The sequence below is a fragment of the Schistocerca cancellata genome, chromosome 3, assembly GCF_023864275.1.
Source record: "Schistocerca cancellata isolate TAMUIC-IGC-003103 chromosome 3, iqSchCanc2.1, whole genome shotgun sequence".
NCBI lineage: Eukaryota > Metazoa > Arthropoda > Insecta > Orthoptera > Acrididae > Schistocerca > Schistocerca cancellata.
This window is the reverse complement of record NC_064628.1, coordinates 316,224,338-316,242,588: the sequence shown is the minus strand read 5'-3', so window position 1 is coordinate 316,242,588 and position 18,251 is coordinate 316,224,338. Positions and strand designations below refer to the sequence as shown.

Below are 18,251 nucleotides of genomic sequence, written 5' to 3'. Positions count from 1 at the left end.
ACTGATGAAACATATGTGCTTCTCGACGCTCTAACATTCGCCGAAAATTGCGTTTCGATATGTGTAGTCGTTCACGAATTAAGAAGGGTGCTACGTCTTATATATAATTTTTCTTGGATAATGGACAACATTGTCACATATATAAATTAGAAGAATTCAGATCCCTCCAGATCTGCCGAAGGGCTTCGGGAAGTGTTCCTTGTTGTCAGCGAATGTGGATCTGATGATCTTCTCCCATTTATCCCCAGCTGGGAGCTTCTCTGCCCAATGGCAGTTCGGCGTTCAATTGTTAGAGAAGAAATGCGACTCTACTATGGACCTAACCACAAACAGCTTGCTTCACTTTACCCTTAGAATACATGATGTACTACAAAATACGTGTCTATAATTATGTCTGTCAGTGTCAAACGCCGAAGACTTAAGTACGTTTTCTCGTACACATTACAGATATGTTGAAATGCATCTGGACGTTGACTGCACCTTGTCTAACGTCGAAAAGGTATGAGGTTTTTTTGTCCGTCCATTGTTATAATTCCGTACACTTAAACCCAATGACAACAGCAACTCCTCCCTTTCCACGATGTTTATGTGACGGAACTGGCTAGCTATAACCCTCCGGGTGAATGTGTGTAGAGAAACACTTTAAATACCGACGTTTTGTTCCTATTTACTCTTTACTCAAAGACGAGAAAATAACTCAGTTGATTTTAAGTGACTGCATGACGTGTTACTTTCGTAACAGAATACTACATCTGATTATTATTCACAACAGTCTAAATTGGTAATCTGTAGTTCTCCAAATGCTGCCCAGAAGTTTTTAAACTAATTAATGAACTTTGATACAGTTCGCTATACTGGATGGCAAACGTTTAACAAAAACCGAATTGCTATCGTGCATGTACCAAGAAAGGACAGTAATAACTACCTATAATGTTTTCCGTATATGTAGGCGATTTATCATAATGGGATTTTCATAATGGGATTTTAATGACTATAACACTGCTCGATGGTGATTCTGTTGTATATAGGAAAGTATCATCTTTAAATGAACTTAAGGAAATACAGAAGGACGTGTAAAAATATTGGTGTAATGGATGGAAACTCTGATTAAATGAGGATGTACGCAAGATAGTGCCTATTAGAGACGAAGAACACGAAATTGTACGATTACTAGGTTAGCGGTGAACACCTTGAGAGCGTCAAATCGTATTAGAGTCCGGACCTAATGCTACGAAGCGACATTAAATGATCAAGTGATATCAGTATGACGAATGGAAGACTTAGGATGAAAGACTTAAGTGGGATGTTGCAAAAGACCAATGAAGTTTATGGTATTCGATGTGCCGCATAATTGTCTACCATGCAACCACAACAATGTCTACTAATGGCGACAGGGAACTGGGGGGAATTCAATGGTGAGCACCGCTTGAGGCTACTAAGCCTAGTTGAATTGCTTAGTCAACGAGTATCTCACAACATTGCTTCAGTACTAGTGGTGACGACACGAAGCAGAGCAACGGCAACTAACAATGCAATCATTACATACTGTCCGCCCCCGGTAGCTGAGTGGTCAATGCGACGGACTGTCAATCCTAAGGGCCCGTGTTCGATTCCCGGCTGGGTCGGAGATTTTCTCCTGTCAGGGACTGGATGTTGTGTTGTCCCAATCATCATCATTTCATCCCCATCGACGCCAAGTCGCCGAAGTGGCGTCAGATCGAAAGACTTGCACCGGGCGAACCGTCTACCCGACGGGAGGCCCTAGCCACACGACATTTCATTTCATTTCATTACATACTATATACAATAATGGATGCAAAAGTTGACATTTCATCAGGAAGGAACCCAAGGAATTTCACAGAGTGAGAAAGAAGTGGGCGATGAAATGCAAGCGCCTCTTCAAGATGATTCAGTGGAATATGTGGTGCCGTACACGCTAGACAGGCGGACATGTACATGAGAAGTACAGTGATGACGATACGCGCTTAAAAACTGAAACTGCTATTGAAACAGCTGTCGAGCGATGTAGTTCATCGTCTCTTTCGGACAGGGAGCCACAAATCATGTCTCCAGCGAAACGTAGTGAAGGACAATCGTTGTGCAAGAAGGGGTACCATACACAAGTACGTGGAAGACCACTGGTAATTTAGTATAAGAATAAGTAAAAAAGATTTCGGATAAGCCCGCAGCAACATGACCATCTAGCGCATACGAGAAAGTACAGATTTTTAAGAGTGGACATGGTACACTTGTTACGAAAACAGGTGTCTGCGCGTTTCAAGGATACTAGTTGCATTTTACAAGATGTGAATGATAATGATCTACTACGATATGTACATCAATTTGCCCATGTCATGAACTACAGTGATTTTAATGGAATCAATAGGTGGTTGCATAGCTTCAAATAATGATACAGAATTAAAAGGCTTACGATAACGAAATTTCAAACAAAGTGTCAACTTGACGGTGCACAGAAAACTGCGGAATCCGTGCGAAAATTTGTAGATGATTTAAACAAACTCGTCCCAGTTCAATAAGGAATTTGTTTCCAACTGCGATAAATCGGAATTAGAAGGGGAAATGCATATGAGAGGAAGCCTGGAAGTTATAGGTACCCAGAGAGTTGTATCAAGATCAACTATCATCAACAACCTACTGATTCGTATAGAATTATGTTGGCAGGAAAGGTACTTATTGTGTTGCGATAAGTTGGAAGTGCCTTGGCCCTACTAGTCCTTCTTATGTGCGTGCTCTTCCAGGGGCAGTAGGAAATATTTACATATAATATATTACAGCAATAGTGGAACAATGGGCGTATGAGAACTACAATTTTGGTGTGAGCACTGCTCTTGGCCAATAGCTGTTCAAAATATCTTCCTTTTCAAAAATTCAAATGGGTCTGAGCACTATGGGACTTGACATCTATGGTCATCAGTCCCCTAGAACTTAGAACTACTTAATATCTTGCTTTTCCTTGATGTCTGGTCTGCTTATAAAAATCATACTCTTTTAGAGCTAAATATCCGTCCCGAAATGTGTGTGACGTGGCAATTCACACTACGTGGAACCACTGGACAAATACAGCCTCTGGATGTTTGTTTGTCCGTGTCTATGAAACATATTAACTCACTATCTGCAACTACGCTTTCAAGGATATCCAGTTTCACGATAAGCTCCGCGACGGACTGTTTCGCATTCAGTTGCATGCCATCACACTCCATCACTTCTCTTTACCCTATTACTCGTGTATGATACCTAACTGAACGTCCTGTACGATCTGTAACTCCCAAGGAGTTCACCTTCGATCTTCATGGTGATCACTGCGGTGCGCCATTTTTCATTCAGTGCATGTTAACTGTTTGCTGAATGTCGACTATGTCAATTTTGTGAAGTGTAATGCATATAGCCGGCCGAAGTGGCCGAGCGGTTCTAGGCGCTACAGTCTGGCACCGCGCGACCGCTACGGTCGCAGGTTTCTAATCCTGCCTCGAGCATGGATGTATGTGATGTCCTTAGGTTAGTTAGGTTTAAATAGTTCTAAGTTCTAGGGCACTGATGACCTCAGCAGTTAAGTCCCATAGTGCTCAGAGCCATTTGAACCATTTTTTTGTAATGCATATATTCCATAGAAGTTTGATCTGTACACCTGTCGGATGCTCATTTTTTGTCACCTTCCTGATGCACATGGTGAGTCATTAGCAGCTAATATTTTTGCGGTCGTAATTGTTAACGTAACACTCTGAAATGAGAGTCACAAAAAATTTTACTTGCGACCTTACACTCAAGGGGTTCTTTGTTAGAAGGGTTCAGGGAAAATGAATTACATCTGTAAGGCTAATGCGACCAGTTAGACAGTGCTGCTGTAGTATTTTCAATCGTCATCACGTAGCAACTAACTTTGAGTGCACTATGTCAGCACAAGAGTGTTTGCACCTCAGCCTCTCCCCCTCCCACACTCCAATCTGCATGTGTTGTTGTCACCACTGAGAGAGCGGATGTCTTACGGGAGTGTTCTGCTGTCTTCAGCAGGGAGTGGGATGCCGGCGTGGGCGGCGGCGGCGGTCGCGGCGCTCCTGCTCTGCCGCCTACCGGCGGGTCAGCCCAGCGACGGCTACCACCTCACCACAGACACCGAGCGGCGCGAGAAGGCGCGCCAGGTGCTCGCCGAGGCGCCCCTGATTGACGGGTGAGTCCACCGCCGTATCTGCCACATTTACATTCAGGTGACAAAAGTCACGGGGTACGTCCTGACATTTAGTCGGACCTCCTTTTGCATGGCGTTGTGCAGCAACTTGATATGGCATGAACTCAACAAGTAGTTGGGAGTCCCCTACAGAAACATCGATCAATGTTGCCTATATAGCCGTTCATAATTGTGATATTGTTCCCTGTGGAGAATTTTTTGCACGAACTGACCTTTTCAGCAGCTACGCTGGACTGTATGATGAATGGTGTGAGCCACTTATTAGCCGTCGTCAGGGGTGAATCTGGAATATACTATGAAGAGGAGAAGATGGAAGTGTCAGAACAGGAGCCTCCCAGCTTTCCCAGCACGAGAAATAAGCGGCGAAGTGAGGTTAGTCTGCTATTAAGAAAGCCGAAAACCTTAATTGCAGTTGCTAACCAAGTATCATCCCCCACTACTGGCTACGACGTCTTTCGCGACGGAATCCTTGCATAAAAAGTTCTCGGTTTACTTGCCGCGTCAAATATGGATAAAATGCCGAGCTTTCGATGACTACCTCCGTCATCTTCGTAAGTGGTAAACTGACGAAGACGACGGAGGTAGTCAACGAAACCTCGGGGTTTTTCCAAATTTGGCACAGCAAGTAAACGGAGAACTTTTTATGCATCTCCCACTACTGTTTCAAATGTATCTGTCCCCCATGTAAACGCAGTTTCTGGTTCTGATTCTTGTCTAAAAAGCGTTAGAAACATTCTTCCTGTAGAGGCTGTAACGACTCAAAACTTGTAACTTCTGCAGACAAAAAGATAATTATCCATAAGTAGTTTATATAGAAAATTTGGATAAAATCATAGGCCGCCAGCATCCTATGGTATACTTCCTTATCTGAACTGAAAAATTCTACAGTTAATATATCTTCTGTCAGAAGAACCAAATTTCATAGTAAACATGAAGTAAAAAAAATTTAAGATCGTTTCTTTTGCTACTGCCTTTATCCTGCATTGTGCGCAGGGTCAGAAGGGTTAAGTACGGAAATGGCATGGTTAATTTTAATGGGTAGCTGGATGCCCTTTCTACCGCCAGCCTATAACCCCCAGGACGGAAGGAGTGTACCCCAGCAGTCTGCATCTAGTTTTAATCGTGAAATATTGTGAATGTGTTTCAAATGTCTGCGAGTCGTGTAACTGACGCGGGGCTTGGCGACCAACCCGGTATTTACCTAGGAGGATGTGGAAAACCGCCTAAAAACCACAGCCAGGCTGGCCGGCACACCGGCTGTCGCCATTAATGCGCTGGGCCGATTCGATCCGGGGCCGGCGCTCATACCCGAGTCCAGGAAGCAGCGCGTTAGGGCTTTTTTTTTCTTTTTTTACTCGAACCCGGGATCTCCTGCTTACATGGCAGACGCTCTAACCATCTTTTTCTTTGTTTAAGTGCTCTACCAAATCTTAAGAGTGTTCAGTTATGAGTAGGTGGAGACAAAGCGGGCAGGGGTCGAAACCCGAGGCCTGACCGCGATGCCTCCCCCCTCCCGTCCCTGAATCACTCCCTCAAGTAGCTTTTTGATTTATTTTTGTTTTATTTTTATTTATTTTTTACCAGGAAAAGGGTAAATGAAAAAAAAGATCTTTATTGGTACAAACTTAATTACAACAGAAATGCCATCCTTCCGGCGAAAATAACACAAAACATTATATTAGTACAAGGCGAGCAATTTTTTTTTATGAACAAGGTGTAGGAAAAAAAAGGAATAATAATTCTGATGTAAGCTAAGAGGTGTGAAGCAATATACAGTGGAGTGAGGGAAAGACCAGTGTTTCCTGGGGTAGTGCAGTAAAGAAAGGAGGCGCGTGTCCATGCGCCTACTCCAATGTGGGTTACAATGTAGAAAGTAGCGCGGGGAGTCTCAGATGTCAGCAGGGGGGGCGGGAGTGCTGTCGTCGTGTGGCACCATCCAACTGAGCGGGGGTGAAGTAAAGATCGCATGTAGGTAATTGGCGAAGAAGGCGCGGTAGCGCGGTCGGTGTTCGACTTCACTGTGGGCGGTTTGTAAGTACTGCCAGAAATCAAGGCGTGATTTGTCGCCATCATTATACATGTAGGTATTCGTCCATCCCTTGACCCATACAATCGCATGATTTTTGGAGGCGGGGAAATAAGTATTCTCAGGATGGATAAAAGTCCACGGGTCAATCGGGTCCAGCGGAACGCAGAGGTAACAGGCAACGAACTGTCGGGCAAGTTTCCAGACGTCACTGGTGGCAGCACAAGTCAGTTGATGGACATCGTCATCCACGAGGTGGCAAATGGAACAAAGTGGAGAAACCTTTAGTCCGATGGCGTGAAGACGATGATTTGTTGCGAATTTTTCATTTGCGACTTGGTACCATGTTGCCCGGACGTTGGAGGGAAGAAAAGGCTGGTGGATGTGACGCCAAACCGTTGGCCACCGCGTGGACGGATGTCTCAGTTCGATATTGTTGCTGGATATGGAACGGAGGAGTGGGGTGTAAAAATCTTTAGGTCGAGGAGAACGCGTGGTCGGTAAGTGTGTGTGAGCATAACTGAAGTCGACGATGAAATCAGAAATGTGCGTCAGATGGTGCTTGATGCATCCGACTGGTACTGGTGGTGTTATGGTCGCGGGCACAAGAATTTCCAGCAATCTGCGCGTAAGGGAGGTGCCCCCGTGCCACTGCTTGTGCATGGTGGACATGTACAAGGACGCCGCGCGGAGTCGCACATTGACAAGGCCGAGGCCCCCAGCTCGCGGGGGAAGGGTGAGCGTGTCGTAGCGGACCTTAAAGAACGTACCGGCCGTAAGGAAGTATCTGAGGGCAGCCTGGAGGCTGCGTCCAATAGTTGATGGCAGCGGGAGGACCTGTGCGATGTGGACCATTCTGGCCGCCACATGTTGATTGAGGTATTGGACACGTTGTAAAGAATCGAGTCGTCGGAGAAGATTTTGTCGCACCGTCGTGCGGATAGTTTGGAGTGCACGCCGAAAATTGATGGCAGCGGAGCGGCGTACGGTGGAGGTGAAAATGATACCAAGGTATCGTAGTTTTTGTACACACGGGAGAGGTGCTAAGTCGTTGTGTGAGAGGCCGCGTCCAATGGGCATCGCCGCGAATTTAGTCACATTCATGTTACTGCCCGCTGCAGTGCCGTACGTTGATGTCAAATCAAGTACCGTGTGTGTTTCACTCCGTGAGCGGATCAAGAGGAGGAGGTCGTCCGCATACGCACGACATCGAAAACTGTGCTGTCGCAAAGTGAGACCAGAAAGGTGGCTCGTCAGACTCCCGATGAGTGGCTCCAGGCTTATGGCATACAGTAGGGTCGAAAGTGGGCAGCCTTGCCGTATGGAACGCCGGATCGCCACTGGTCCCGCCACACGGCCATTAACCTGAATCAGCGATTCGGCGGTGCCGTACAGGCGCCGGATCACGTCGATAAGGGCTGGTGGAAAACCCATGCGGTTCATCACTGAGAACAGAAAAAGATGTCGCACTTTGTTGAATGCGCTGTCAAAATCAATGGCAACCACAGCGGCGCGGAGTCTGCACGCCGCTGCCAGTGCAATTAAATCGCGACATTCTCCTGTGGCCGTTTGTATATTAACTGAGCCGCCCGGAGTTGTCTGTTCCGGGGATAGAATGCTAGGCAGGATCTTGCGGCATCGCGTTGCCAGCAGGCGTGTAAAAATTTTACAGTCTGCGTTAAGCAGAGTCAGGCGACGGTAATGTGCTGTCGTCACACCTGGTGTCGGTTTGTGGATGGGTATAATAATTCCCATGACGAAGGACGGCGATACGGCGTTCCCCATCGTCAGCAGTTCATGAAACATCGTTGTCCACCGTGACGCCATTAGTGTGAAGAAAGCGCGATAAAATTCTACCGGCAATCCGTCGACACCAGGTGACCTATTCAGAGCACCTTTTTTGATTGCATCGTGGATTTCGTCACGCGTAATGGGCTCCATCAGCTCGTCCGCTTCGTCGCTGGTGAGGGTGCGAGTTACATGTGGTAACACAGACTCCTCAGCGTGGTTGTTGGTAGTCTCCTCCTGGTACATTGTGCGGTAGTGGTCGACAAAGGCACTGACGATTTCGGCCTGGCAAGTGACGTGCTGGCCGTGACAGATGGTGATCTCGGTGATGAGTTGTTGTCGTCGATGTTTCCTTTCGGAGGCGATATGATGCATGGTCGGATGTTTTTGTTCCGCCGAATCTTGACATCGGGTTCACACCATAGCCCCCTGCAGTCTATGGCGTGTCAAAGTTACAATTTGCGCCTTAATTCTGCTGCGTTCCCTCTGGATGTCGGGGGTGGGCGGTTGGGCGTCCAGGTCGCGGAGAACGGCGTAGAAATAGTCGGTAATGTGCCGGCGCCACATAGCAACTTCCTTTCCATACTGAATCAAAGTACGTCGAATGGCAGGTTTGGTGCATTCCAGCCACCAGGTCAAGGTCGTGCAGTATTTAGGTAAGCGACGTTCACAGGTGGCCCACGTCTCGGTAACACGTTGAAGACATTCGGGATCATGAAGATGGGAGGTGTTTAGCTTCCACGCTGCACGACTACGCCAGACCACTTGCTTGGGGAAGAGAATGTTGCAGATGTAGGCACAGTGGTCCGAAAAGGCCAGGGGCCAAAGTTCTGCACCTTGAACTGCAGGTGTGAGTTCCCGAGAGACGTAAATTCTATCAAGGCGGCTCGCGGAGTGACTCGTCTGGTAAGTATGTCCAGGCGCGTCGCCGTGCCGAACTTCCCAGGTGTCGCGGAGCAACAGATCTCGGACGACAAGACGCAGTTCTTGACAGGTGTTGTAGTGGGGAACTTGATCTTTAGGGTGCAAGACACAATTAAAATCATCCCCAAGCAAGTAATGGTCGCAGCGTCCAAGAAACCAAGGAGCGATTTCTTCTGAATAGAAGAGTGCCCTGTCGCGTCTGCGGGTGGAGCCTGACGGAGCGTAAATGTTGACGATACGCGTCCCCATGACGGTGACGGCCATGCGTCTGGCAGATGGAAGGATTTGTGATATCGGCCAATGGTATTCCTTCTCTGGCGTAGATGGCTACGCCGCGTCCCAGGTGGTCACCAGGAGAAGGATAAGTGTTATATCCCGCGACGTCTGGAAGTGTGGCCAGGTGTACTTCCTGTAGTAGTGCGATATCGACGTCCGGCGCCCATATCATCTCTCGCAGCAGTTGAAGTTTCACGGGTGAGCTAATGTTGTTAGTGTTGATCGTCGCTATTCGGTAGGTTTGGAGCCGTACCCCGCCGTGGAGGGGAACTGCACCGGCGGAGGATGAAGAGGGACGAGGCAACGGTGAGTCGTGCCGTACGCCACCTGACGGCATTATCAGCGGCGTAACGATGCTTCCGTCTGGGGTAACTCTGTCCCCAGCGTGTGGTCCGGGTCCTCATCGACGTCCTCACTCCATACCTTTGAAGGCGTTGTCGTTGTGATGGTCGTACGTTCCACTTCGGTCGTAGGGGCGGAGGACGTCTCGGCGGCAGTCGCATCGGTGGAGTCCATTGGTTCAGGAGCACCTGAGCGAGCCAGTAGAGTAGGCATCACAGTCGGCGTCATGTTGTCGTCATTCGTATCGTCGTGTAGGTTCTCCGAGGCCTCGTCGGGTTGGACGGTCTCTGGAGCATCAGGGGGAGGTGATCCGTCTCGTTCCGAGACCGTACGGCGCCTCCTCTTGCGCCTCTTAGGTGAACGTTGTTTGCGGGATCGTCCCTCCGTGTCGGAAGACGGAAGGGAGTCGCGTCGCTCTGAGAGGAAGGCCGTCGCGGGAACGTCAAATGAAGGGGCGTCCATATGTTCAGGCGATTGGGTGTCGGAAGTCGTCACTGTTGGAAGTGGCGCCGGAGTAGCGTCAGGCTTTGAGCGCGACGCGTCGGCCCCAGCGGCATCCGTAGCAGCTGGAAGGGTCACCGGTACGTGGTCTGATGGGCGGCGGCCGGTGGGAGGAGAAGAGAGCGCCGATGCGTAGGTGATCGCTAAAACCGTCGTCGGAGCCGGAGGTGCCACGGTAGCGGCTGGCAATTGGGTGATTCGTCGCTGAAGACACTCAGATCTGAGGTGGCCTTCTTTGCCGCACCCGGAACAGGTCTTGGGTTGGCCGTCGTATATGACAACCGCGCGACACGCGCTAATTTTCAGGTAAGATGGCACGTGGCGATGGAGGTCGATGGTGATCTGCCATACACCGTTAAGAACGGGGTACGTTTGGAATTGCGCCCAGCGTTCGGCAGTGTGGCCATGTACAGTGCCATAGGGGCGGAAAGCCGCGATAACGTCTTCCGCCGGAAGCTCGAACGGGAGTTCGAAAACCCGTATGGTGCGCATTCCTAAGCCAGCATGGTCGATAGTGACCGCTCCGACATTGCCGTCGCCGTGGCAAAAGCGTATTACATGGTTGGTGTCACGAAGTATTCTTTCACATACCGCGTCAATGACGACTTTGACGTACACAGTACTGCTTAATATGGACTAATGGATGCCCAAGATGTCAGAAGCTGGGATCTTAGCAACGTCGCGTAGGAAGCGTTCCACTTCCAAGGCCTTTGGTCGTGCGTAGTCGTTGCAGAAGTTGAATCGTAAAGTTTATTTTCGAAAACGGTTGGCCATGGTTCTAATGCACGTAAGCGACATGTAAGTGACGGCCGCTGAAATGTAAACAACAGCGAGCGCGCGCGCTCCGCAGGCGGAAACAACAACACGTCCGCACTGCACGGCGGCGAAATCCGGACTGGGGCTCTCGGCTACCTTGGCTGGTCTATTAAAACTTAAAGATATAGATGCTTAATTCCTTTTTTCGTTGTTCACAGACAGGAAGTAATAAGAAAAGTGGAGACAAATCTTGAAGAAATTGTGAAACGTAAACTTTAGCGGCCGGAAATGCCGCAATTAATAAAATTTTCGGGGCTGTTATGCCGTGGTAGAATGTGTTTCACTTTAAAACCCGACGTTTCGTCCCCATCTGCGGAGGACGCTCTCAAGGGGGATCGTTGATTTGTTCAATGTCCGATTCGCACCCTGGATCGAGCCAGTGGTTAGTAGCGAGCTGGAGTGTGATCCGACATTCAACAAAGCTACGATCCTCCCTTCAGAATTTCCTTCGCAGATGAGGCCGAAACGTCGGGTTGTAAAGTGAGATCCATTCTACCACGGCATAATAGCCCGTAGCATTTTATTAATAGTAATCTTGAAGAAGCAGAAACTTTGGTAGTTGTTCAATCTATATTTCCTGTTTTACATATTGGATGGTTTACTATGCAATATTTAATGGACGGTAAAGAATGATTATGAAACTGCGAACATGCTTGTTGACCTTCTGTCCTAAAACTTTACCAGACGATGTGTCTGTTTACGGATTTAGATGTGCTGTAGATCCTTATGTGCCAACTGTCAGGCAGTACTTTAAATGCCTCCAATACGGGCTCATCAGCAAACAACGTAAGTCTCAGAGGAGATGCAACAAATAAAGTGGGCCACAATCCGTAGAATCCTGAGCCGCACCTGTTGTTGAATGTGCTCTTTGTGGAGTCAACACCCATCCGCGGATCGATCCTGTCCTGAGTATCATAGAAAGTGAACAGCTCACTCAGCAACTAGCTACGTTTAATAACATAGTCAGGGACGCGCTGAACGTTACTCGTATCCCAACCTTCGCTTCGGTCACGGAGAGTCTATAACTTTCCTCTGTGGGCTGGTAGTTCCTGTTCAAATAAACAACAGTGCACCAGATCACCAAAACAAAGAACTTTTCTCACCGGTGTCCACGACAAGCTTACATGGAAGCGCGTAGATGGGAGTGGTGCTAACCGTGCGGATGAACCTCTTCAGACAAACAGTGCTCACCGACCTCACCGGCGACAAGCGAAAGTAAGCGAACATCCTAATGTACATGAGTCGTCTCAGTACCGAAACCTTCCATACCCCACGCAACATGAAATCACTCCTATAAGTCAGAATCCCTATGTATCTGGTGCTCACAGAATAACAACTCCGCAAGTACCAAATCAACGACAGCTTCTGGCTCACAATGAACAAACCGATAAGATAATAAAGGATATAGATATTGTCATTCATAATAAGTGACGAAACAGCGGTATGAACGATAACGATAGAGGCTTCTCGTAACAGGTGTCTTTGATTCGCTCCCAACCTAAATTAGGAAGCCTGTAAAAGTATTGCAGGGGAACGCAAGATCAGTTAACTCCAATAGAGAAAGCTCACAAAGATAACTATTCGTAGGTCGGCCTGATATAGTCCTGTTGCGTGAAACATGGTTCAAGTCTGAGCAGACTGTACACTTTAAAAATTATTTCATAATAAGGAAGGACTGCCATAATGGGAACAGCGTCATTGCTATATAAGTGAAAGATGCTATGCCATAAAAGAATTTCCGCTCAATGGAGGAAACAATGAATTTGAATGAACTTCTATTCAAATACAAGCTGCTCACAAAAGCTTTAGAGTAGCCGCTGTGTATAAAGCTCCTCCCTACAAAATCGCGGAAAATGACTTGAGGCTCCTATTATGGCAGCTTCGGCCTCCATTTATAAAAGCTGATGACCAGAATTCTCGTCATGTTGCATCGGGAGGAGGACAGGAACTGCAGGGCTTTAATGGATGGTATCAAAGACCACATCCTAGTGATAGTCAACGATGGAACTCCCACTACGGTGTCAGCCTTCTTCGGTATATATAACGGTTTGCACTCCATGTTTTACTGAACTTTCTAACCGGCTCGTTGAAACTGACTCAGTGGGATCAGGTTATCTCCCAGCAGAATTCTTCATGAACCTAAATGCTGATAGCTAACAAATATTTTAGGCTAATAGTAAGCGGAAAATTGCAGAAGCCAACAGTGACAAATGTAAGGATACAATTAGAAGGAACTTCGAAACTATAAGCAACATGCAGGAAAAATAAGCATACCAAATTTTATTAAATGCTATAGAAATCGCCAAGGATGTCATCATTACTAAGAAAACTGAGACTGGAGTAGAGGCTTGAGTAACTTAGTGCCTAGGCCTCAATAAGGATTTAAGAAAGGCAAAGGACTATAGACAACTATATTCGCTTGCTATGGACATAATCACAGCCTTTCATACGAGAAAAACGGTATTCATCGCTTTATTTGAGATTAAGAGAGCTCATGATCTCGTGCAGATACCGATTCTCTTGAACAGGTTGCCGCATCTTGGTATTCCTTCGAGGGTGAAAACGGCGTCAGTGGTGTGGTCGCTCAAAGGACGATCTATATCACGTTTAAAGGAAACATGCTCTGACCGTTTCTTGTCTCTCAGGGCCTACCCCAGCCTGCAATTTCAAATTCGTTCTTCCATATGTTTGCTTATGATTTAGAGTGGATAATCAATCTCCCAATAAAAATTTTACAATATGCAGGCATGTTTGTGTCTATTCAGCTGTAGACTCATATATTCAGGCTACAACGGAATTACTAAGCGCTACAGAAGACGTTGATGAATGGCTCTTTAACATTGGGCATGAGATCTCGGCTGAAAAATAGGTGATAGTATCTTTTTATAAATCGAACACTGCTCTCACTGCCGATCACGCCTCACGCGGAAAGTATACTTTCTAGATAAAATACCATGCTCGATTCTTCGTACGATATTTGACTGTCGGCTCAGCTGTGCGCCTCACATACAGTCAGTTGTTGATGGATGCAAGAAAGGAATAAATGTAATTTCCTAGCAGATTAAAACTGTGTACCGGACCGCGACTCGAACTCGGGACCTCTATCTTTTGCAGGCAAGTGCTCTACCAACTGAGCTACCGAAGCATGATTCACGACACGTCCTCACAGCTTCAATTCTGTCAGTACCTCGTCTCCTAACTTCCAAACTTCAGAGAAACTCTTCTGCGAAACTTGCAGAATTAATACTCATGGACAAACTGAAATTGCGGAGAGACGAGGTGCAAGACCTGGGTGGCCAAATCAGAATATCCTGAGGGCCAGATCAGAATATCTTCCAACGACTGGCGAACAATTGTAGCTTGGTGATATGGCGCAATATATAAGAATTCCATCGTTGTTTGCTGCAAATGGTCTTCAAGTAGCTGAGAATAGCCATTTCTAGTCAATGATCGGTTTAGTTGGACAAGACTATCCAGTCCATTCCCTGTAAACACAGCCCACACCATTATGGAGCCACCACCAGCTTGCACAGTGTCTAGCACAGTGAAAAACTTGAATCCAAGGCTTCGTGGAGTCCGAGCCACATTCTGACCCTACCAGCAGCACTTACCAACTGAAATTCGGACTCATCTGACGAGGCCACGGTTTTCCATTCGTCTGGCGTCCCACTGATAGACACGAGCTGGGAAGAGGCACAGCAGCCGATGTCGTGCAGTTAGCAAACGCACTCTCGTCTGTCGTCTGATGCCAATTAACGCCAAATTCCTCTTCGGATACGTTCGTCGTACTTCCCACACTGATTTCTGCTGCTACCTCACACGGTGTTACTTGCCTGTTAGCACTGAAAACTCTACGGAATTGCAGTGATATCGTCTATTAAGTGAAGGCCACAGCTCTCAAAGGTAATGCCTGAAATTTCGTAACCTCGGCACACCCTTGACACTTGATCTCGGAATACTGGATTCCTTAACGATTTCCGAAATGAGACATTCCATGCGTCTATCACTCCGCGTTCAGAACCTGTTAATTCCCGATGTGCGGCCATAATAAGATTGGCAATCTATTCACATTAATCACTTGAGTGAAAACGACAGCTCCTCACTGCACTGCGTTTTTGTACCTTATTTACGCATTACTATCGCCCTCTTCAAATGTGTACATCGCTATTCCATAACTTTCACCACCTCAGTATGCTGATCCGGTTGCTTTTCCTCCTGCTCTGCTGCCTCCTTTAATTATACTTCTTTCGGTGGGTCTAATGTTGCCGCATCTAAAGTAATAGTATTAAAACTGACAGGAAATCCTAACCAGCTATAAGTTGTTCAGGTAATATCGTACAAAAATTTCCAAATTAGTAGAGCCGCACATCGCGCTGGTTTCTCAGCCTATCTACTGCGTGTCTCGCACGTCTTCTCGTACGTACCACGGACTTGCCTGTGTCGCCCTCTGGGCATAAGACCTGAGTACATGGCCTGCTGTCTGTTGCGTGGTGCGCAGCAAACTGAAGAGGGAATAGAGCTTGTGGTTGCGGAGTTGGCATTTCTCGGAAGAACGCGTCTACCGGTGTGCTGCACGCCTAACAATTAAATTCTCTAAAATCTTAAAGACTGTACGTAAACTTGGAGAAGTTGTTAGTATCAGCCAACCAGTTGCAAGCAAAGGTTTTGTTGGAACACTCTATCTGGGCTTCAACAGTTTAAAATAGTTTTCTCCAGAACGTATAGTGGATCCTATTACATCACACGCTGATTAAGTACACCAAATAAAGCGAAACGTCTCATTGTCAAATGAGGCATTTATCCTGCGAAAACATGGCTTGTGTTTATAGATGTTCTTAAAATGAATGCCTTATTTGAGAAGAGCCGTCTGGCTTTCGTCTACATTCTTACTGTAGAGTTTGAAATCCGGAACTGTTAGATACTGTAATAATAATAATATTAATAATAATAATGAGCTTTTAACTGTAGCGATCTCTCTACTTCATCATGATTTATTTTAAGGTACATTTTACTGACTGCACGTGTTGTTCAACAAGTTCCGTATTGCACAGTAAGGAGAGAGAAAAGTCGGTGGCCACTAGGTAGAACTTAAGCAATGATTCGTTTAGCGCTAGACTACTGCAAAGAAAGCACAGTTGCGGTTTTCTACACTCATTTAACAGGGCTGTTTTTTTTTTTTTTTTTTTTTTTTTTTTTTTTTTTTTGCTGTTGGCCTCAGAAGCGTTACGCACACTAAATTACGATACATATCACCAGAAAAAAAGGTGAATATTGTACACTCCTGGAAATTGAAATAAGAACACCGTGAATTCAGTGTCCCAGGAAGGGGAAACTTTATTGACACATTCCTGGGGTCAGATACATCACATGATCACACTGACAGAACCACAGGCACATAGACACAGGCAACAGAGCATGCACAATGTCGGCACTAGTACAGTGTATATCCACCTTTCGCAGCAATGCAGGCTGCTATTCTCCCATGGAGACGATCGTAGAGATGCTGGATGTAGTCCTGTGGAACGGCTTGCCATGCCATTTCCACCTGGCGCCTCAGTTGGACCAGCGTTCGTGCTGGACGTGCAGACCGCGTGAGGCGACGCTTCATCCAGTCCCAAACATGCTCAATGGGGGACAGATCCGGAGATCTTGCTGGCCAGGGTAGTTGACTTACACCTTCTAGAGCACGTTGGGTGGCACGGGATACATGCGGACGTGCATTGTCCTGTTGGAACAGCAAGTTCCCTTGCCGGTCTAGGAATGGTAGAACGATGGGTTCGATGACGGTTTGGATGTACCGTGCACTATTCAGTGTCCCCTCGACGATCACCAGTGGTGTACGGCCAGTGTAGGAGATCGCTCCCCACGCCATGATGCCGGGTGTTGGCCCTGTGTGCCTCGGTCGTATGCAGTCCTGATTGTGGCGCTCACCTGCACGGCGCCAAACACGCATACGACCATCATTGGCACCAAGGCAGAAGCGACTCTCATCGCTGAAGACGACACGTCTCCATTCGTCCCTCCATTCACGCCTGTCGCGACACCACTGGAGGCGGGCTGCACGATGTTGGGGCGTGAGCGGAAGACGGCCTAACGGTGTGCGGGACCGTAGCCCAGCTTAATGGAGACGGTTGCGAATGGTCCTCGCCGATACCCCAGGAGCAACAGTGTCCCTACTTTGCTGGGAAGTGGCGGTGCGGTCCCCTACGGCACTGCGTAGGATCCTACGGTCTTGGCGTGCATCCGTGCGTCGCTGCGGTCCGGTCCCAGGTCGACGGGCACGTGGACCTTCCGCCGACCACTGGCGACAACATCGATGTACTGTGGAGACCTCACGCCCCACGTGTTGAGCAATTCGGCGGTACGTCCACCCGGCCTCCCGCATGCCCACTATACGCCCTCGCTCGAAGTCCGTCAACTGCACATACGGTTCACGTCCACGCTGTCGCGGCATGCTACCAGTGTTAAAGACTGCGATGGAGCTCCGTATGCCACGGCAAACTGTCTGACACTGACGGCGGCGGTGCACAAATGCTGCGCAGCTAGCGCCATTCGACGGCCAACACCGCGGTTCCTGGTGTGTCCGCTGTGCCGTGCGTGTGATCATTGCTTGTACAGCCCTCTCGCAGTGTCCGGACCAAGTATGGTGGGTCTGACACACTGGTGTCAATGTGTTCTTTTTTCCATTTCGAGGAGTGTATATGACGTTCTCCCTCTCAGATTACGTTTGCGCTGTGACATAATGTCATGCATCTGACCGCGGCCAAAAATTATCCTCTGTGAAGACCATTCAGTTAAGGATACTGAAAACTACGGTACTGACACGGTAATTAATATAAAATAATATGATAGTTAAGTAATGCCAATGACAGCTTGAGGGTAACATGTTATTTTCTGAGCGCTAAAAAAAAAAAAAAAAATTATTGCTACGAACACGAAACTAAATTACCTCTAAAAGGCAACTATTACCTTCACTATTTGTTAAAGTTGTAACACTGATTACATAGTTTATCAATAATGCCTTTCTTTTCAAATAATGGCATAACGTGTGACGTCATGTGCTGGAGGTTACTGCTTGTGAAACGAATGTACAAATAACATCTTTCTCAGATAGTCCGCCCAATACACACATACTATTTATACTATACACCCATAAAAGTAAACTGAAACATATAGCCGCGCGGAGTGGCCGCGCTGTTTGAGTCGCCATGTCACGGGCTGCGCGGTCCCTCCCGCCAGAGGTTCGAGTCCTCCCTCGGGCAGGGGTGTGTGTGTTGTTCTTAGCAAAAGTTAGTTTAACTTAGTTTAAGTAGTGTGTAAGTCTCGGTAACGATGACCTCAGCTGTTTGATCCCTTAGCAGTTAACAAGTTAAA

General features: G+C 47.3%; 1 protein-coding gene across 1 annotated transcript in view; it reads left to right on the top strand.

Annotated features, from left to right (window-relative positions):
• Positions 1–4,037: 4,037 nt before the first annotated feature.
• The window catches only part of LOC126176287 (dipeptidase 1-like), a 338,246-nt gene continuing 324,032 nt past the window's right edge, over positions 4,038–18,251 (top strand). The window contains exon 1 of the mRNA XM_049923437.1: positions 4,038–4,186. Within this exon, the coding sequence (XP_049779394.1) occupies positions 4,038–4,186 (149 nt within the window). The remainder of the gene's footprint in view (positions 4,187–18,251) is intronic.